General features: G+C 38.0%; 1 protein-coding gene across 1 annotated transcript in view; it reads left to right on the top strand.

Moving 5' to 3' along the window:
* The window catches only part of TMPRSS11D (transmembrane serine protease 11D), an 86,908-nt gene continuing 63,491 nt past the window's right edge, over positions 1 to 23,417 (top strand). The window contains exon 1 of the mRNA XM_003415938.3: positions 1 to 105. Within this exon, the coding sequence (XP_003415986.2) occupies positions 1 to 105 (105 nt within the window). The remainder of the gene's footprint in view (positions 106 to 23,417) is intronic.

Genomic DNA, 23,417 nt, shown 5'->3' on the forward strand with positions numbered 1-23,417 from the left:
ATGGCTTTACAAGGGCAAGGCAACCAAGGACTCAGTCCACTTAGGCATGAAGGCCTGGGTCTCCTCACCGGCAGTAACCTAGACCAGCTGAAGTACTGGTTGAAGGTGAGGAAAATTTGAAATGAGTAGTGAAAGAAAACAATCTTGAAACCAGTTGCAGCAACAGAGAGTATAACTTTTCCACTGACACTGGTCTGGAAGACTCTCTGATAAGGACTCTCTGATAGTAGGGGTCACACAGATCTGAATGATGTCCAGATTCACATCCTATCAACCTCACTTCTAATTTTAGCTGTGAGTCTGAGGTGGACAGTTCCATGAAACTTTTATTTATATTTCATTGGCAGTATTTCCTTCTGGTTTCCACTTTCTGCCTAAGGTACCAGTGGGAAACCTGCTTAGAAATGTGGAGAAGTTAGCACTCCAGGGAAAACTCTTGACCAATGGACGATTGGCTAATGGAAGCCAATGGATAAATATTCTCACTTTCAGTCCTCCAGGCAGACAATTCTGGGAGACATTTTATATGCTTCTCTGGAGATCCAAGAATTGAGTCTATATTGTCCATAGCAGCAGTCTCATAAATACTTCCTTACATTGGCTTTTCTTCTTCCCTGTGTCAGTCTCTCCAGACCCTCACTCTTCTACCTGGGATCACCTCGCAAATAAACTCACTGCATAAAGTTTCATTCCTAGGATCTGCTTAAGGGGGAAACCCAAGCTAAGACAATCATGAAACTCAAGCATCTTAGGTTCCACTGTTCTAGAGATCAAAATTTGAAAAACGTTAAAGGTATTTAATATCTCTCTCTCTTTCTTCCTTTGTCTCTCCGTCTCTCTCTCTCACACACTCACACATACACAGACACACATACACACACACACAAATTTGCAAAATCTCATACCAAGGGTACATGTTGGTTTATTTGGATTTTTAATTATTCACGTCAGCTAGGTTTTTTTTTTTTTTTTGCATTAAAATATTAAGCAGATTTAATACTAAATTGTAATTTTTGAACTTTTTTTAGGTCTAAAATTGAAGATTGCAATGTTTAGAACTACAAGATTGTAGTTTCAGAACTTCAGTTAAAAGGCTGGCCTGCAGTTATTAGTAAATCATAAATTTAATACTATCAAAGAGTGGTCCTACAGGGAATAAAAAAAAGAGAATATTCCTGGAGTCAATAGGCTTTGCCTATTATATGAAATATCCTGGGCAAGGCATTGAAGATAAAATGTTAAACAAGATCAACATGTTCCTTCCCCAATGACACTTCCAGTTTAATGAAACAGAGAGATAATAAGTAAATAAGCAAATAAATAACCACAATTTTTTATAATTTCTGTAGAGCAAACAGAAGCTGTGATGAGAATAACGGGGGTAAGGAACCTCTGAGGGGGAGATATTTATGCTAAACTAAATGATGACTGTACTCTCATTTTTATGTATAATCTTCAGGTTTTATTTTTAGGAGGCCTAGTAAGAGTACAAGGAACCTTGGTGTGCAGTGGTTAAGTGCTCAGCTACTAACCAAATGTTGGCAGTCTGAACTTATCCAGCAGGTTTGCAGAAGAAAAACCTGGTGATCCACTCCCATAAGGATTATAGCATAGAAAACCCTATGGGGTGGTACTGCTCTGTCATGTGGAGTCACTGTAAGATAAAACCAACTCAGCGCTACCTAACGACAACAACAACAACAGGGGTACAGTAGTCCTTGGGCTGTGCAAATGGGTAAGTGCTTGACAACTAGCCAAAAGACTTTGAATGCACCCAGAGGTACCTCAGAAGATAGGCTTAGCGATCTGCTTAAAAACCCTATGGAGCAGTTCTACTCTGCACCATGAGCTCGTCATGAGTTGGAATCAACTTGATGGCAACTAACAGCGACAACAAGTAAGGCGACTGCTCCTTTGGACTTAATCCGGAGCAGCCTCTGTTCAACGAATATGGGGAGGGACACAGGTAACACGCTTATCAGAGATGTAGGCAACATGAAGTTCATAGAGTCAGTAAACAGGTTGTTAATTAATTCAAAATATTCCATCATTTAGGGAGTCCATAATTTATATAACCATTTCCTTCACATAAATAACATTTTATTTCTCAAGGACAAAAGACACTACATTGTACATTTTTATGTAGAATCTTTGTTCACATTTTATATTATTGCTTTTAACTAACTTTAACTCACGGCGTGACCTTAAGCAAGTTAGTGTCCCTCAGGAACAGCTGTTGAATTTTATCAAATAATTTTTCGGTATTTCTCAAGGTGGTAATATAGTTTTTCTTATTTGACCTTTCCATATAATTGCAACATGTTTCATAAATTTAAATCATCTTTATGTTCCTCTAATATCTTATTTTATTTTACCCCTTATTTATTTTATTCCTTAAATCTTGTTTTATCATGATGGATTACCGAACACAGTGCCATCGAGTCGATTAATCTTTTGAAAATTGTTGAATTTCATCTTTTAACATTTCATTTTGGATTTTTACATTTATTTATCTTTCTTTCTGTTTTATTAACTTTACTCTTTTGTGTTGCTAATGATGTTAAAAAGAATCTTCTAATACTTTCTCAGTATGAGCAAGAATCATGTTTAATAGTGTTTGTCAGGTTTTTTTGCTGCCTTTGATACAATTTTAATGTTATTCTTAAATAGGAGCACATGATCTTATTCCTATTCAGGGATTCTTTTAAAAAGATAAAGAAAGACACAAAAGGCATAAAACTAGTAAAAACAAGTCAACCTCATGTCACACTCTAATTGCAAAAGAACATACTTCATAGCAAAAAAAAAAAAAAAATGAATTCTCTAGACTTTTTCTCCACACGTCAAAAAGTGGAAAAAAAGAAAAGTAGGTGGTATTTTGAAAAATTCTCATTCGACTTCAAAAAAGCAGAACAATATAAGGTACTTTTAATAACTAGCAACACAAAGACAACAACAACAAAAATCATAACAAAATCAGTTATACAAGAAGTACCTCCAGAAAGCAAAACTAGCTTTTGAAGCATATAAGCAGACCAAAAAGATGATCCAGATTTGGGGGCTAAAAAAAATTTATTGAGAGAGGTAGGAAATGGTGTTCAAAGCTGATGGAACAGGCCTAGAGGAGACAGAGAAGATAGCATATTCAAGCAACTAAAGGAAGTTCAATGAATAGAGTGCAGAATGTGAGCAACAGAATGGGAAAAAAAGGAGAAAAAGTAGGCAAGGGCCAGATCTTAGAGTGATTTGTCAGCCATTTAAGAAAAATGTCAAGTGCAAGGGAAGCTATTGAAGAGTTTTTTAAAGGCCATTGACTAACTCAATTTTTGTTATAGCATTATCATTTTGGAAGATGTGAAGAATAAACTAGTCTGAAAAAAGACTGGAGGCAGAGAGGCCAATCAGAAGGGTGTAACAGTAATCCAGCTGAGAAATGGATTACTAACTAATAAGTGGTCTGGAGTCATGTGGTGGCTAAGTGGAGAAAAAGGACAAGGAAAAAATTTGATCCAATAAGTAGTTATGTTCATATAGCATTGAGAAAAGAGGTGGCGTCAAGGATGACACCAGGTTTCTGGTGTGAGAAACTGGGTGACTGGGAGGTGACCTTTGTGGAGATAGGAAATACTGGAGAAGCAGGTTTAGGAAGAAGATGGAGATACAGAGCCCAGATGAAAATATTAGCCTTTGAAAGGAGGAGGAAAACCTCTTCTGCTATAAGAGGAAGTAGGTGGGTAGATCTGTATAGATTTGTAGGTATGATAACAGGAAGGGAGTGTTCATCTGAAAGCTTCTATTTTTTTCTCCATAGCAGAAGGGTAAGTCATCTGTCAAAAGCAAAGGCTGGAATAAGGGATGAAAAATAAATGTTCGAAGAAGAATAGAAAAAATTTGAAATAGTTTTATTAACCCTAAACTAGAAGCTGACCAGAAAAACCTAGCTATATTGCTGGGCAGTATTGAAAGGCCAGCTAAAGCTGACAGTCATAAATTTATAACGGGATCAATCTTAAAATAGATATTACTTAATAACAGTCATCTGGGTTCATACTGTTCTTGTTATCAACCAAATAAAAAACTACTACTTAATTTTAATAACTTGATAATTTTAATAATTGAATTTATCAACCAAACCCTTCAGTAGGTGAGATGACTTATGGTGTTGTATACTAGCATGCATTATAGTTATTTTCCCTGAATGCTTCTCTGAACGTGGAGACAAATTGCAAGAATCAAATCTGTGCATGCCTGAAGAAAGGCAGAAATTACCCTCCATAGAAGAAAAAGACTGTAAGTAAACCAAGGACAATTCACATGGAGAACTTAAGATAGGGGTAAACACATTGCTTCCTTCAATAAAGGAGTACCTTATTAAAAAAAAAAAAAAAAAAATTTTTTTTTTTTATATATACAAGATGGCTCTTTGGCCTATTAGAAGCTGATAAATTAAAAAAATATCTTTTACATGTGTAAAGCATAAGAAAGTAATTGGTTGCCCAACATAAAAGCTATTCCAGTTTGTAATGAGCTTCAGATTTCCTGAATCATGTTTGCATGAATGCTTTAGGAATAAGATTGGTATGGAGAACTAAAATAACATATGAATCCCCGTAAGCAGCAGGTACAAACATTCAGGGCCATTTTCAAACTGCACACATTCTCCACTTCCCAGTGATTATGATCCCTACACACGCTTACACACACACCAGCTTGGGAATCAGTGCTGAAGGAGAACTAAGTTTCAAATGGCTGAGTACACCAGGTGCTTTACATTCATTGGTTGATTTGTTTTTCTTTGTCTGAGTTTAATCTTAAAAACTCTCTAAGAAAGGTATTTGAGCTCCATTTTTAAATGTAAGTTGTGAATATACAACTCAAAAAATAAAATTAAATGTAAGGAAACTGAGGCTTAGAGAGAAAAATTTTCTGAACTTCATTGAGTAATGAATAGAAGAGCCAAGAGTTGATTGTAGGTGTAGTCTAACTCCAAAAAGCGTGTTGTTTCCACTACATTATGCCATCTAAATAGACAAAAGTTTTGAAGCATGGTAGGATATATTTATCTCGTTACCTCCAACTATCTGTAAGTCATAAAACACAAAATTAAATTTGGCCACACTTGCAAAATACAACTGTTACCCAATTTTTTTAATTTACGTTTAAAATAAATGTAAATTAAAAAAAAAATAAATGTAAATACTTGTATTTAAATAATATTTTACAGATTTGAATGATGGGCATGTCCATTGTCTGTCTCTACCCCCCAATATTTATACTAACTCTGTGAGGGATGCCATGACGTATTCACTACCTACCATAGTCATCTGATTGTGCTGCCCTGGAACTTGATGACTAAATAAACCCCAATTCAAAGGAAACACTACTAGCCCACACCTTCTTAGATCATCTGCTTTTGGTTTTTTTTTTTCTGCTCATGTTGTTATGACGGGCTCCACTGAGTGATTCATACTTCTTTCAAAGCAAGGTCTATTAACAGATATTTGCATAGAAATATATCCAGAGTTTAAAGGTCAACAATTTGGGGATATTCTCTTTATTATGAAAACTCTCTTAAACTAGGCAGGTAAAAGAACTAATGGTTTATCCTTCAACAAAATAAAGGATTCTTGCTATCTCCCTGAAGTCTGTTCCTGTCATTCCTTCTAGGTCTGGCTGCCCTTTTTGTTGTGTGAATATATAACTGAAAAAATAAAATCAAGCGTGTAACAGGGAAGAAGAGGACTCAATTTTTTTTTGTACAGAGTGATTCTACAGTCCTTATTCTTGCACTGGTAGCTCTTAAAAACAGAATATGTTAAGGCCTCTCCTGCCACTCCTTGAGGATCTGAAGATTAAGAGTCAACACCTTTTCATGTGTTCCCTGTTAAGAACAATTCCTGTGCCTCACAAACCATAATTTCGTGCCCCACCTTCCTTTCTGTGTTGAGCTCATTACAGGCATGTGGGAAGTCTCCTTCAGATTGAATTCAGTTTCCCCTATGTGACTTCTCTGACTCATTCCCCCAAGTTCTGTTGGACATTAAAATAATATGACTAAGCACCTACTTGGCAAAAAGGCCTTCACTTAGTAATTTAGGAAATACAAAGATGTTATAAGAAAGAGCATGCATAGTGGGGGGAAAGAGCTATAAACCAAAACCAGAAGAGAATACTTTAAATCCTAGAAATAATATTAAAACAAAAGTAAAATTTAAAAACCCACTAAAATATTAAATTATTTGACCTAATAAAACACTTCTAATCAAAAACACTTAATAGAAAATAGGTAAGTGGTAACTTTGGTGAAGGGTAAGACAGTACACAATACTGGGGAAGCCAGCACAACCTATGCAAGCCAAGGTCATGATAGCTCCATAGACACATCCAAACTCCCTGGGGGACTGAATTGCTGGGCTGAGGGCTGTGGCGACCATGGTCTCAGAGAACATCTAGCTCAACTGGCATAACATAGTTTATAAAGAAAATATTCTACAGTCTACTTTGGCGTGTAGCGTCTAGGGTCTTAAAGAGCCTGTAAGCAGCCATCTAGGATACTCTACTGGTCTCACCCGTTTGGGAGCAAGGAAGAATGAAGAAAACTAAAGACATAAGGGAAAGATTAGTGCAAAGGACTAATGGACCACATCTACCATGGCCCCACCAGGCTGAGCCCAGTACAACGAGATGGTGCCCAGCTACCACCACTGACTGCTCTGACAAGGATCACAATAGAGGGTCCCAGACAGAGCTGGAGAAAAATGTAGAACAAAATTCTAACTCAAAAAGAAAGACCAGACTTGCTGGCCAGACAGAGACTGGAGAAACCCTGAGAGTATGGCCCCCAGACACCCTTTCAGCTCAGTAATGAGGTCACTCCTGAGGTTCACCCTTCAGCCAAAGATTGAACAGGCCCGTGGAACAAAACAAGACTAAAGGGGTGCACCAGCTGAAGATTATTCAAAAGCTATTTCAGCAGTACATCAACAGAGAATTGCCAGATAATTTCAAGCCAGATTCAGAAGAGAACATGGGATGACGTATATCTTTACTGATGTCAAATGGATCTTGGCTGAAAGCAAAGAATACCAGAAAGATGTTTACTCGTGTTTTACTGATTATGCAAAGGCATTCGACTGTGTGGACCATGACAAATCATGGATAACATTTCAAAGAATGGGAATTTGGGAACACTTAATTGTGCTCTTATGGAACCTGTACATAGACCAAGAGGCAGTCATTCAAACAGAACAAGGGGATAATGTGTGGTTTAAAATAAGGAAAGCTATGTGTCAGGTTGTATCCTTTCACCATACTTATTCGGTCTGTATGCTGAGCAAAGATTCTGAGAAGCTGGACTGTATGAAGAAGAACATGGCATCAGGATTGGAGGAAGACTCATTAACAACCTGCGTTATGCAAATGACACAACCTTGCTTGCTGAAAGCAAAGAGGATTTGAAACACTGAGGAAGATCGAAGACTACAGCCCTCAGTATGGATTACGCCTCAACATAAAGAAAACAAAAATCCTCACAACTCGACCAATAAGCCACAGCAGGATAAACGGAGAAAAGACTGGAGTTGTCAAGGATTTCATTTTACTTGGATCCACACTCAATGCCCGTGGAAGAAGCAGTCAAGAAATTAAACGGCTATTGCATTGGGCAAATCTGCTTCAAAAGTCCTCTTTAAAGTGTTAGAAAGGAAGACGTCACTTTTTGAACTAAGGTGTGCCTGATCCAAGCCACAATATTTTCAGTCACCTCATATGCATGCAAAAGCTGGACAATGAACAAAGAAGACCGAAGAGGAATTGATGCCTTTGAATCATGGTGTTGGTGAAGAATATTGGATATACCAGGGACTGCCATCAATTTTGGAAGAACAGCTAGAATGCTCCTTAGAAGCGATGATGACAAGACTTTGTCTCATACTTTGGGCATGATATCAGGAGGGACCAGTCCCTGAAGAAGGACATCATGCTTGGTAAGGTAGAGGGTCAGTGAAAAAGAGGAAGACCCACAACAAGATGGATGAACACAGTGGTTGCCATGATATGCTCAAACGAACTATTGTGAGGATGGCACAGGACTGGGCAGTGTTTCGTTCAGTTGTACATAGGGTCGCTATGGGCTGGAACTGACTCGACAGCACCTAACAACAAGCCCCTGCCTGCAAACACTTGCCCGTGCTCTCCATTCTTACCCTATTCTGCTTCATACTTTTACTACTGTCTACTGTCCATTCATCTAGAAGTAGTAAGTTAGAACAATTTGTTTCAAAAGACAATACTTGAGAAAAGAAGTGGATTTCAATTTCAACTCTTCTGCTTACTTCCTACACAACTTTGTGCAACTACTGTATCCCATTACTTCTCTGTATCTCTGTCTCATCTGTTACCACAAAAAAATAAATAAATAAACAATGTTTCATCAAAGGGAAGAGGTAATTCAGAGGTATTACTACCCATTAATATATGGAAAGTATTCTGTGATATCTCTTGGCTTGCTGTAACAAGGAATGAGGTGTATGACAATATATAACACAGGCAAGAGCCTCACATCCACTTGAATTAACAATAATGACTGTATGACATGTAGAATATTTGCTAGCTTTTTTTTTTTTTTTCTAAAAGTGCTGTCACCTGTCACTGTATTTAATTAATCACAAGTTACCAGAATAATGGTATTCTTACTGATTTGGAAAATTATCTGTTTCTGATTTTGTACTACAAGTCATTCTATTGGTTAAAGTTGATTCCTTCAGACTTGCTAAACAAGTTTGATTTTAATCCGTGGATTTCCTCCTTTGTCATCAGTTCCTGCATAGATTGCACATGATATATGAGAGTCATTCATTTGAGTGGGAATCTTAGAGCTGTGGATAGTCTGAAAAAGGACCTCTTCATTATTCACGATTAAAATGTATAGGTAAGTCTTGTTTTTGCCTCCGTAGCTTTAGAAGTTTTGTTATATCTGAGAGCACATGAAAAATATACAGAAGCTTCAGAAAGTCTGGCTATGCCTAGAAATCTTCAACTCAGTTACTTTCATGTACTTTCTCAGTTACATCAATGTGCTTGGCTGCTTGACTAACTTTTTTTACTAAATGAATAAGCCTAAAGAGACAGCATAACATTGTGACAACACATCTTTAAATAAGGAAGTATTTTTTATTTATTTTCTCATGGTTAACTTTTCAAAATCAATGTGTGAATTTTAAAACTGCAATCACTTAGTAAAAATTCTTCAGTCATTTTAGAATTTTTGGAGAATTCTGTATTTTCAATTCCATCACAGTATCATTACTATTGAATATGCAATGAATCCAGAAATTATCTTTAATAAGGACAGCATTTGTCTACTTTTTATGTCATTATGGTATCATTATTTTCAAGTAAACTCTCAGTAATACAGAGAAAAACAGTTTATTTGTCTAGTTTTCTCTTCCATTATTGAATAATTATTTTCATAATATTTCATTTAAAAAGGTAACAGGTTGTGACATAATCAATCATTTATATAATTTCATGTGTTTGTGTGTGCATCTATGAGTATCCATGTTATGTATATTGTTTCTCCATGAATACAGACAAACATTGTACTGATAAGTCATTTAAAAAGGGGGACAGATAAAAGCATGGACAAGTATTTGCTATGTTTAGTGCAACTGGGTTATTTCAAGCCTGCTTGAACATTAGGAAACTCAATCAAAATTAAAATCATTTTAATAAAATATACATTCAATTATGTATATATATGTGTGTGTATACACACATACACACACACACATATATATATGGTAGCAGTCTGTCTCTAAAAATAGGAGAAAGTAAATTGTTTCATATTTATACAACAGATCATGATGAATTCATTGCTGCTGTTATTGTCAGTTGCCATCGAGTTGATTCTGACTCATGGTGACCCCACACGTGTCAGAGTAGAATTGTGCTCCACAGAGTTTTCAAACGTGTAACCTTTTGGAAGAGGATTGCCCAGCCTGACTTCCGAGGCACCTCTGGGTGGATTCAAACCAAACTGCCAAACTCTCAGCTATAACCAAGTGCTTAACCATTTTTGTCACCCAGGGACTCTGATGAATTTATTAAAATAGCTTAAAATCTATGAAGAAATTTCTATATACCGTGTCTAGTACCATATGAATAAAGAAAATCACAAAATTGTACTTATCTAATGATTATCACTTGCAAAATTATACATGTGGAAAAGTCTAATACAAACATAAAACATCAGTCATGCTTGCTGGAGCTCAGGAGTGATATTTCCTCCGTTGTTTCTAGACTTTCTATAATATCCTTTTGATAATTACAATATATTTTAAAATATATCTTGCTAAAATATTTTTAATTTTGTATAGAAATTTCTCCGATTTTTAAAATATTGACTCTGAAAAGCAGCTAGATTTATATGAGTATAATTCAAAAGAAAATAATGAAAGACATGTAAATAATGGAAATAATAAGAGATCTATGATTTCAAAATGCCCTTGAATAAATATAATTCCTAAATTGATCCATCATGTATAAGAAATATAAAGCTCAGTCAAAGCAAACCTTTCTAATTACAAAGAACTCTTCTGTTGTTTACTTCCTACAGACCACACTTCTTGAAATTTTTTTTAACTCTTATATAGGCTGTATCTATGAATAATCAGTTTGTTTTCTCTTGTTTTATTAATATAAAACATATATAATTCTAATTAGTTTTGTTCCTTGTTTGGTTGGTTGGTTGGTTGGTTGGTTGGATGCTTGCTTGCTTGCTTGCTTGCTTGATTGGTTGGTGGGTTGGTGGGTTGGTGGGTTGGTTGGTTGGTTTTTATCAGCAAGAGATACCATGCTAAATTTATGGAATTTTCAAAATAATTTATATACCTTCATTCATCAATTTGAGGACCCCACGGTGTGAAACAAATGTATTATGTCAATCTGAATAAAGAACAGCATTTCCACTGGGAATAGGAAAAGTATATCCAAATGGCCTGGGGGATTTTTTCAAACTGTATACATTATCCAATTCTGCCATATGCTCCAAGGGATCAGGGTATACAAATCTGGTAAGGAAGGGAGATAGAAAAGTGTAATGTAAAAAAGCCCTACATGTAATTCTCTGACTTTTGATTGACAGCAGGATTTCTTTGGTAATTTTACTACTTTATGTAAGTTAAACTCCTGGATATTTTCCAGCTTGTCCTCTCCTGAAGATTGCAAAGATGGTGTGTTCCTTTCTTTTTCCACCTTGTTGTCCCCTTCTCTGAAGAAGGAAACCCTACTATAGGATCCAGGAACCTGAGCAGTTATTTTATCATGATAAAATCATTACTCATTTCCAATCCTTGAGCATTCCAGACTTCTTCAGGTCCTCTGAGAAAGTGCCTATATCTAGTGTATTATATAAAAAGTATGAGATGAGGTTTGGGAGACAGGAAGAAGATTTATAAATGGTAATTCAGAATGTGGTTTAAGGCAAAATTAAGGTAAACCAGCAAGTCTCAGCTCATGAACAGACAAATCTTAACAGGACTCCTCCCATCATAGCAATCTTCTTTCCACTAACTTCTCTTTTGTCTGTGCTCATGACATGATTACCTGCATACAGAGACCTGCCAAAGCCAACTGGATGACCTGGCTCCCAACAGTACAAAACAACATGAGACAAAAAATGAAAACACACAAACAAAAAAATACTTCACATCATAACTTTCAAAAATGCCTTCCAAACTCTGCCTGTTGTTTCAATGCTAGTTTTTTAATTATTATTATAACTCTCAAAAGCCATGCTGACCAATAATTTAAAAAAAAAATACTGAAAATTATAATTAGGCAAAGGGTATATTTCTTAATATAAATTAGGCAGTGGGCACCAATTTATCTTTAAAGTTACAAAGCCAAAAGCTGTGCATTTAAAGTTCAAGTTCTTACCTACAAAATCCTTAGGCCAAATGCTGAAAGAGTTGTTGAATGCTTTTCTAATGTATGGGAGTGAGGAGTAGGAGGTGGCATTATAATACATAGGAGTATTAACTGCAAGTAGCTACCTGGGATCACATACCTTCTAGAAAATTCTCTCATGTTCACTGCCAGTTTGTTCTCCCGAAGGCACTCCCAATCTATCCCCTCAGAAATGACATTTTTTATCACTCCAGTTCCCAAGGTGGCTATGGTTGACACCCCTAAAATAAGTCATGTGGAAGAGAATCAAAATCTACTGTTGTAAAAAAAAAAGTAAGGGACCCTAAAGCCATCCAGGAAACCCTGGTGGCGTAGCAGTTAAGAGCTAGGGCTGCTAACAAAAAGATCAGAAGTTCGAATTCATCAGGCACTCCTTGGAAACTCTTTGGGGCAGTTCTACTCTGTCGCTATAGGGTTGTTATGAGTCGGAATCAACTTGACGGCAATGGGTTTGGTTTGGTTTGATTTGGTTAAGTCACCCAACCCTATTCCCTAAGGCATTGCTCCAGCTTGTGGGACCCCATAGTCTTGAAAAAAGACTTGCCATGATTTCACAATTTCTTTAAATCTAACTTTAGTATGTGCTCATGATATGTAAAAGAAATGCACCAATCCAAGACTAAGGTCATTCATTAGGCAAATGTCCAAAATGATTGGAAAGAACTGACTTTGGAAAAGTTTACACTGAGAGTAACTCATTAGGAGAAAAGGGCAGATTTTATAGACTACTGAATATCATACTCATTTGCCAGAATTAGACTTCAACTCAGTGGATAAAAAGAGACATTGAAGGATCTTTTCGAATTTAAAAAAGTTTTTATTTTGATAGTCTTACTTCTTTGGTACCCTGGTGGCATAGTGATTAAGAGCTATAGCTGCTAGCCAGAAGGTCAGCCATTTGAACCCACCAGCTGCTCCTTAGATACCCTGTGGGGCAGTTCTACTGTTCTACAGGGTCACTATGAGTCAGAATCGACTCGACGGCAATGGGTATTTTCCTTCTCTGCTGGATTATTCTCATTAGCAAAAAGACATTCTGTAATATCTCCGCCTTTAAAAACAATCGCTTCATTAACCCCACAACCCCTATTGCCTCATTTCTCCTTAACAGCAAAATTCTTCTAAAGTTTTGTTTAGACCCATTGCCTCCATTACTTTTTTCTCGTTTTCTTTTTTTAACTTTTTATTATGAAATAGATCACACATAACGACTAATAAAAATTTTTTTTAGAACTAATTCTGTGTGTTCATCATCCATTAAGAAAAATAACATTACCAATACTTAAGCAAGTCCCGTGGGCTCCTCTGCAATTACAACATGTCCACTAACTGCTCTCTCTCCACATGGTACAAAATAACCCTCGTCTGGCATGGCATCTTCATTCCGTTGATTTTCTTTATGGCTTTACCATTCATGGATATATCCCCAAAAATATATGATTTAGCTCTACCTGCGTTTGAAATTCATGTAAATGGGATCAAAATTATGCTTTATGAAGTGCATAGTAATAGTTTATCATTGTTCACTGCTATATGATATTCCATGGTAAAAATACACTACAACTTATATATCCATTACAAATAACGCAGGTCTGAACATTGTTAAATAGGTCTGCTAGTACAAATGGTAAGCCCTTAGGGACGGATTTTCTGGGTCATAGCAAGTGTGCATGTTTATCTTGACCTACTCGCTCTCGTTTCATTAAATAGGCTTTCACCCTCACTGCTCTTTAAAATAACTCCTGTCCAGATCATCTGTGACCCCACACATTGCAAAATCCAATGGTCAGTTCTCAGCGCTCATTTTACTTAACCATTTCACAGCAGACCGCTCAGTCCTTCAAGTTTCTTTCCTTCACAAAGCATTTCTCTCACAAAGTTTGTCTCCTATCCCAGTGAACAAACTTTCTCAGTTTATGTTATTGCATCTTTCTCATATTTCCTCTCTTCCAAATTCTGAGTATTCTGAGGCACACTCCTTTAACCTCTTCTCTTCCATAGTTTCACTTACTTCCTGTGCAATTTCATCTAGTCCCAACAGTTTTCAATAAGCTAATGGTTCCCAACTGTGCACACATAACCACTTGCCTCTTGGGTGTTTCATAGGTCAAAACTTTACCCTTGATTTCCCCCCAAAACACGATTTTCACCCAACCTCCCTGATCTCAGTAAATGGGATCACCATTTGCCAAGACGTTCAGACAAAAATCCTTGGGCTCACCTGTGGCTCCTCTCTCCCCTTACTCCACATTCAAGCCTTGAGCATATCCATCTTCTTCTACCTCAAAAGCCAACTGCCCCCTTTGTTACCATTCAGGTCTAAGCCACCATTACCTCTAAACTGGATCACTGCAAGAACCGACTAAGTGATCTTTCAGAAAAATATTTCTGTTGAAAGTCTAAAACATATCATTTAAAGTATCCCTGGGTGAGTCAAGGTATTAAGCCACTGAGTCATTCATTCACACTTCAGTATGAAGCTCAGTCAGGCATTTATTTCTTTAATATTACCTGATCTCAGCTCTGTTTTATACATGTATGCAGATGGGATGTCTAAGAGAGGGGAGAAATAAAGTTAGGGTGATAAGTTTTGAAGCGTGGGGCAGTGTGTGAGGAAAATGGTCTGGGCAGGTGATGCAAAGGAGACCCTGAACAGATAAGAACTTACATGTGCACTGCAACATCTGGAGAGCAGGAAAGATAGGCTCTGAACAAATTTTGGAAGAAAATGCAGCTAGAAGCAAAAAGGGGCAGGTTGGTCACTTACGTCCAAAATAATTCACCAAGAAACTGGAAATGATCTTGCCTGAAACAACTTCTAAGATCATATGGCAAAAAAAGCCTTTTGATTCCTGGACCTGCAGCATTTTATCTATACTTCTTTAATGGCATTTTGGAAACCCTGGTGGCATAGTGGTAAGACCTGTGTCTGCTAAGCAAAAGGGCAGCAGTTTAAATCTGCCAGGTGCTCCTTGGAAACCCTATGTGGCAGTTCTACTCTGTCCTATGGGGTCGCTGTGAGTCGGAATCAATTTGACGGCAGTGGGTTTGGTTTTGGGTTAATGGCATTTATCCTATTACCCCTAATATTATACTTTACTCACCCATGGAGCAAATGCCAGTTTTTTGAATCCCTAATTTGTGTGAGCTGCTGTGCTAGGTGCTGCAGGTATAGAACTGGAATAGAAAGGCCTGGACCCTGCTGCTTTCGTGTCATTTTCTGGGAAGCAAACGCTAAAAAAATTAAGCAAGCAAATACCTATTTAATTGTAGTTGTGGTAGGTGCTATGAAGAAAAGATTAAGGCCTTTGGTTAATTAAGATGAATGGAAGCAACCGTCATTTAAAATATTTTTTTCTGGGGGGATCTCAGCAGAAGAAAAGTTAATTTTCATGAAAATCACAAATTTCTTCACCAGGAAACGACTGTATCAGTGATTAATGTGAGAATATGTGATCTCACTTTGATTTGTGTGATAAACTGACACTGAAATAAGTATAATAAAAAATAAAAAAATAAAAAAAAACTTGCCATTCAGCAGATTCCCACTCGTGACAACCTGACGTATGGAGAGCAGAAGTGCGCTCTATAGGGTTTTCAAGGCTGTGACCTTTCAGAAGCAGATCACCAGGCCTTTCTTTCAAGGTGCCTCTGGGTGGGTTCGAACTGCCAGCCTTTTGGTTCGTAGTCAAGTGCTTAACCACTTGTGCTGCCAAGGGATTCTTAGATATTACAATAGAGAAGAATAAACCAATCTGGGAGTTTATAGAAGGCTCCTCTGAGGAAATAAATTTAAGTGGAGACTGAAATGCAGGCAGGAACCAGATCATGCCAAACTTTGAAGGCCATGCTAAGGATTTTAGATTATATCCTAAGAGAAATGCAAAGCTGTTAAAGTTTTGAGGAGGGCAGAGACATTATTACATTAAAATTTTAAAAAAGATTATCTGACTCCCTGTAGAGATGATCCCAGTAGAGAGAGGAGACGCTGCCTGTTGATGAGGGGAGGCCAGTTAGAGGTCAGTTCAGTATTCCAAAAAAGGAATGAAAGTGGCTTGGGCCAAAGTGGTAAAAGTGGCAATGAATCTTGAGATAAATCTAAGAAGTAGAAAGGACACCCTGGTGGTGTAGTGGTTAAGTGTTACAGCTGCTAACCAAAAGGTTGCAGTTCTAATCCAACAGGTGCTCCTTGGAAATCTGAGTGGGCAGTTCTACGCTGTCCTGTAGGGTCGCTATGACTCAGAATTGACTCAACAGCAATGGATTTAGTTTGGTTTTTGTTTAGAAAGGACAGGATTTTGAATTGGGTGTGAGGGATGAGAGATAAAAAGATGTCAAGTATGACTGTGAGGCTTTCCATATGAGTAACTTAATGAATGCTGGTGTCATTTACTGAGAAAGACAATATGAGAAAAAGGTCCATTTGATGGGTCAGGGGAAGGTTGTGAGGATTGGAATGAAGCAGCCAGTCAATTTAGCATTAGAAATGTTGGGGTTGAAGCACTAAGTGTAGGGTACAGTTAGATACTCCAGTCTAGAAATCATGAAAAGATCAGTGTTTCTCCAAATGTAACCTTTGGATTACCTGTTTCTGAATCTCCTGGGTCAGGGGCGGGGGGGAATCTGTTGCTGTCGAGTCACTTCAGACTCATAGTGACTCTATAGGAGAGAGTAGAACTGCCCCACAGAGTTTCCAAGGAGGGACTGGTGGATTCAAACTGCCGACCCTTTGGTTAGCTGCCGTAGCTCTTAACCACTGTGCTGGCAGAATCCCCTGAAGTGCTTGTTAAAAATACAAATTTCTGGGCAGCAAGACTAGATCTACTGAAACAGTCTTTCTGGGTTTTGCATGGAGGAATTTGCACTTTTCCAAGCCCTGTAAGTAGCTCTCATGCATACAAAAATTTTAGAACTCTTGGCTTAGATGGTAATTGAAACTGAATGAATGAGATCAACTAAAAGAAGAAGAAAACGCCCAGAACAGAGCTTAGAATAACACCTGACATCTAAGGTTGAATAGAGGAAAAACACCTAGTGGAAATATGGAGAAGGAGTGGCCAAACGAATAGTAAGAGAAAGTGGCATCACAGAAATCAAAGGAAGAGAGTGTTTAATAAAAAGAGATGGTCAAGGTTGTGAAAAGCTGCTAAAGAGGCTGTCTTATTCTCCCTCAGTAAGACATGAGTGCCCTGAAGCAGAGTCAATACTTTGGTCATCTTTCAAATGTTCCCATTGTCTAGAAGAACGCTTTAAGTACGTAGTAACTATTAGTTCTTCCAACATTCATTCAATAAACATGATTTATCAAGCTGGGAAAAGAGCAGACAAAAGACTCAAGAGGCCTAAATGCTGGCACCTCTGTGACACCAGCTTAATTAATCGCTCTGCAAATCAGCTCATTCATCTGCATAATGGGAATTTGGAGTGAATATTCTGAAGATTCCTGCCATTTCTAGCATTCCGTGACTGCAGAATCCTATTACTCTTACAAAATGCTATCATAAAAGAAAATGCTAGCATTGTCAGCTAAAGTTGGGTTCTACCTAGAAGAGAAATGTTGTTATCATGAGGAGAAATGTAGCATCTGCCATTTACTGAAAACATGCCAGAGTTCAAAGTACTTTATGAACATCATCTCGTTTAATCCTCACGGTTCCTCATCCATCTGATGGATGAGGAAACTAAGAGTCAGAGAAGATTTGTTGCTTACCAGTGGTCACCTCCATCTGTCTGATTACAAAAATCATGGTTATCACTATTGTACTACATTACCTTTTTGTATTACCTATCCAGTAATTAAAATACAGGCCTCTGGACAGGACTAGGAACCCTGGTGGCACAGTGGTTAAAAGCTACGGCTGCTAACCAAAAGGTTGGCAGATGGAATCCACCAGCCACTCCTTGGAAACCCTATGGGGCAGTTCTACTCTGTCCTATAGGGCTGCTATGAGGTGGAATCAACTTGATAGTGAGGGGATTTTTTTTTGGCTTTTTGGGGGGGCGGGGGGCAGGACTAATGTTTCATAGGATTTTTATATAAAGATAGAGAAAATTGGATAGAAAAAACAGGTACATTTGTTCAAGAGATAGAAAAGAATCTTTGACATGTTTGTAGTTCTTCACACCCAGGTTAGAAGCCATGGCCATGTCCTCAGAGTAGACAGTCACCTCCATCACCTAATTCATTCACTTACTGAACGGATTCACTTAAGTAACAGATCATCAAAAACTTAGGGAGAACATTTATTGGGTTTCCTGAGCAAGACACAGGGCTAAGTCCCATATTATTCTAGCAGTGTTAACAAATTTTCAATTTATTTAATCCCCACAACAATCTGGAGGTAGATACTAATGTTATCTTCATTTCACAGATAAGGAAATTGAGAAGGTTAGATGACTTCACAGGGTAACACAGTGAATAAATGGGAGAAGTGGGATCTGAACCCAGTTAGTCCAGCTCCAGAGTCTGTGCGCTCTTAACGCCTACACTGTTGTTACCTCTCTCATGGAGTCAGATGGTAAATATGTAAACAGAGCCTCTAAAAAAACTAAAGTGTTTGCGAAGTTTGAGAGTACACAGTTGAGATAAGAGGCTCTACCGGAGAAAGTGGTCATGAAAGGCCCTACAGAGCAGGCATCATAAGCAAAAAGGAGTCTCCATGTAAAGGAGGGATGGACAGTGTTCTAGGCAAAGGGAAAGAACTACGTGAAGGTGATGAGAAAACTCACTGATTCTTTGTTCAACTACTGTGGAAACTGAAGTCCAGAGAAGTGGACTTCAAGCAGATTTTCTGATCCCCACATCAGTATTTTCCCACACTACACATGTTGCCTCACAGGATAAGTGATTCATGAACTCTGAGGAATACATTCTACTGTGTGGGCCTCAAAAATATTACCTTCACACAGGTACTCTGTTGGAACTCTGTTCATTTCATTATGTCACAAAATCATCCTGAGAAAAGGATACTGAGAATCTCAGTTCCCTCTTCATGTCTGTGGACAATGTGGGCGAGAAGACACTAGGATTAAATTCAGAAGTGGATAAATAACAGGCATTGTTTTAAAAAAATACATTGATGCAACTAAATTTTACTCAAGAGCCTCTAAAACAACTACTCTTGGGTTTGGTCCATGATTCACTAGAAACTTTTATACTTTTATAACATGTGCACTTAATAATATAAAATATTTCTTTTTTATTTCTTCTCCCCCTTCACTTATAGCACCTCACCACTCCCTCCCACAAAAACTTGATATATATCCTTCCATACAAACTAACCAGGCCCCTCTCCTTGGCGATTATTAGAATATTTTTATGTTTTTAGTATACATAACAGCGAGGAAACCCTGGTGGCATAGTGGTTAAGAGCTACAGCTGCTAACCAAAAGGTCAGCAATTCAAATCCACCAGGTGCTCCTTGGAAACTCTATGGGGCAGTTCTACTCTATCCTGTAGGGTCACTATGAGCCAGAATCTATCAACGGCAACGGGTTTTGTTTTTGATTTATGTAACAACGGGAGCCCTGTTGGCACATTGGTTAAGAGCTACGGCTGCTAATCAAAAATGGTTGGCAGTTCAAATCCACAAGCTAATCCTTGGAAACCCAATGGGGCAGTTCTACTCTGTCCTATAGGGTCGCTATTAGTACAACTTGACGGCAACGGGTTTTGTGGTTTTTTTATATAACAATGAAATCAGATATTGGAGGATGCACATATTTGGAGCAAAAATGTTGCCTTTTGCTTCTCTGGAGTGTGATGGACCAAATTTCTCATCTCTTTGGGACAATAATGTATGGGGACTATCCTGACACTTTCAATTTAGTATTACAATTGACAATTACAGATCACATTCAGCTGGGAATAGAGGCATATAAATCCTTCATCCATTTGTTTTCTGTAGAAAGAAAACATGTATTCCATTCAACATTAGGGCACGCATATTTTTACAAACAATAGATTAAGATCCTGAACACTTCATAACGATCCTATAGCAGTAAAGTATTGCTCTACACTTGGATTTTTCAAAACAGAGAAGGAACTAGTAGGCCTTCAATAAAATCATTTTGTATTGTCGTGGAGCTACTCTGATCTAATGGTATCCTAAACCCTGGTTAAGCAAAGTGTGCTCCTTGGACCATTAGCATCAGCACCATCTAGCAGTTTGTTGGAAATGCAGAATCTCAGACCCAACCTCAGACTCACTAAATTTAAATTTGCATTTTAACAGGTATTTTGTATATACATTAAAATTTAAGAGGCACTTAACTAAACAACTGCTATGTACAGTTACAAGATAGTCTCTCAAGTATCCAAAAAGGAGAAGGGGGTACAGTGAACAACTTCCCTGAGTCTTTAAATATGAATAAACATGCCTTCTTCTGTAGAAATATTTAACACCTACAGTAAGTTAGAATTTACAGAGCAGCATTTTCAAAACTGAGGTCCAGGAACACTGCTCCTCATAAGGTTATTTCAGAAATATTGCTTCGATGCTCAAATAAGTTTGGGAAACATTGCTATCTAATCAGGTCATGTTGTATTAGAATAAAAAAAGAAATAGGTGAATTGGGGAAAGCGTAAAGAATTTTTTTTATTCTTTGATGGTTACGAGAGTGGGGAGGGAGGGAGGGAGAGGGGTATTTACTAATTAGGTCATAGACAAGAACTATTTTAGGTGAAGGAGAAGACAACACACGATACAGGACAGGTCAGCGCAACTGGACTAAACCCAAAGCAAAGAAGTTTCCTGAATAAACTGAACACTTCTAAGGCCAGCATAGCAGGGGTGGGGGTTTGGGGACCATGGTTTCAGGGGACATCTAGGTCATTTGGCATAATCAAATCTATTAAGAAAACATTGTGCATCCCATTTTGGAGAGTGGCTTCTGGGGTCTTAAGCAAGTGGCCATCTAAGATGCATCAATTGGTCTCAACGTACCTGGAGCAAAGGAGAATGAAGGACACCAAAGACACAAGGTAATTCTGAGCCCAAGAGACAGAAAGGGCCACATAAACCAGAGACTTCATCAGTTTGAGACCAGAAGAAGTAGATGGTGCCTGGCTACAACTGATGACTGCCCTAACAGGGAACACAACAGAGAACCCCTGAGGGAGCAGGAGAGCAGTAGGACGCACACCTTAAATTCTCGTAAAAAGACCAGACTTAATGGTCTGATTGAGACTAGAAAGACCCTGGAGGTCATGGTCCCCAGACCTTCTGTTAGCCCAAGACAGGAACCATTTCGAAAGCCAACTCTTCAGACTGGGATTGGACTGGACTATGGGATAGAAAATGATACTGGAGCGGAGTGGGCCTCTTAGACCAAGTAGACACATGAGGCTATGTGGGCAGCTCCTTTCTGGAAGGGAGATGAGAGGGCAGAGGGGGTCAGAAGCTGGCCGAATGGACATGAAAATAGAGGAAGGAGAGAAGCAGTGTGCTGTCTCATTGGGGGAGAGCAACTAGGAGTATATAGCAAGGTGAATATAAATTTTTATATGAGAGACTGACTTGATTTGTAAACTTTCACTTAAAGCCCAATAAAAAGTAAAAAAAAAAAAAAAATTTTTTTTTTTTTTTGGTAGTTTGAGTTTAAATATGAGTTTTTCTCTAGGGTTTCTCAGCCTTTTTTCTACCGTGACACCTGACAGATGATGGTAATATCTGAGACACACCCCTGTGGGTCTAACCAGGCTTATAAGCAATTCATAATGGACTATTTATAAGTCCACCCAGAAAATAAGAAAATGCAAGTGAGTGGGAAGAACGTTATCCTAGAAATAACTGCTGTAAATTACATAAGAAGTAAATCATTTCAAAATACTGACGCTCTAACATTTTTCTTAAATAGCTTGCCATCAACTGTAACACACTACCTTATTTCAATACTTCATTAAGAACTAACTGCTGCCTAGGAAATATCATCGAAAGCTAAGCTGAATAGGTTGTTAAGCTCTTTTCTGTTTCTGTGAGGACAAGTCTACTGTCATTATCAATTACTTCATGAAGTCTTGGTAATTTTGTTATTGGGGTAATTAAAGATCATTAAGAACTCCTGGTGGCACGACAGGAGCCCTGGTGGCTCAGTGGTTAAGAGCTCATCTGCTAACCAACAGGTCAGCAGTTGAATCTACCAGCCTCCTTGGGAAACCCTATGGGGCAATTCTACTCTGTTATGTAGGGTTGGTATGAGTCAGAATCAACTCAACAGCAAGGGGTTTGGTTTTGGTTTTGGTTGATGGCACAAGAAGAAGCCCTGGTGGTCCAATGGTTAAGCACTCAGCTGCAAACTGAAAGGTTGGTGATTAGGACACACCCATTGAATCTGTGGAAGAAAGACCTGGAGATCTGCTCCCATAAAAGTTTACAGTGTTGGAAACCCTATGGGGCAGTTCTACTCTGTCACATAGGGTTGCTTTGAGTCAGCATCAACTTCAGGGTACCTCACAACTAAGATCATTAAAAGATAAATTTAAGTTTTAATAGCTTTATTAAGATGTTGTTGTTAGATGTCGTGGAGTTGGTTCTCGTTCATAGAGACCCTATATGTACAACAGAACAAAACACCGCCTGGTCCTGAGCCATCCATCCTCACAATCATTGTTATGCTTAAACACATTGGTGCAGCCACTGTGTCAATCCATCTCATTGAGGACCTTCCTTTTTTTCACTGACCCTCTACTTTACCAAGCATGATGCCCTTCTCCAGGGACTGATTCCTCCTGATAACATGTCTGAAGTATGTGAGATATAGTCTTGCTCCCCTTGCTTCTAAGGAGCATTCTGGCTATACTTCTTACAAAACAGATTTGTTCGTTCTTTTGGCAGTCCACGGTATACTCAATATTCTTCACAAATACCATAATTTAAAGGCATCGATTCTTCTTCAGTCTTACTTATTCATTGTCCAGCTTTCACATGCATTGAGGCAATTGAAAACACCATGGGTTGGGTCAGGTACACCTTAGTCTTCAAGGTGACATCTTTCCTTTTTTTTTTTTACAAGTATTTTTTTTTTCAAGTATTTATTTAAATAGTTGAAAAGGTTGATGATGGAAAAAATAGGTTTATCATGAGAGATTATATTTATTAGATTTATTTTGTCATTGAAAAAAGTGCTGCCTCTAGGTTATCCTATCCAGAGAACACTTCATGACACATGCAGCCACTACAATATGCTATAATAGACACAGCCATTATAGAATGATTTACACATTGGGAGGAAATTCAGCAGTAGTAATGGTAACTTGCTTTAAAAACATTGATAGTTTTTCTCATTTGATTTAAAGGCCTATAAAATTCAACATACTGACAAACAAGCAACATAATCATATAGATAGTGCCTCTGCTAATCGCCTTTGGCTTACCCCTTCCTTAAAGGAGAGCCTTGCACTCAGCTATACAATTTTTTAGACTGCACGATGGCCTCAAGGCTTGCTACCC

The sequence above is a fragment of the Loxodonta africana genome, chromosome 5 (genome assembly GCF_030014295.1).
Source record: "Loxodonta africana isolate mLoxAfr1 chromosome 5, mLoxAfr1.hap2, whole genome shotgun sequence".
NCBI lineage: Eukaryota > Metazoa > Chordata > Mammalia > Proboscidea > Elephantidae > Loxodonta > Loxodonta africana.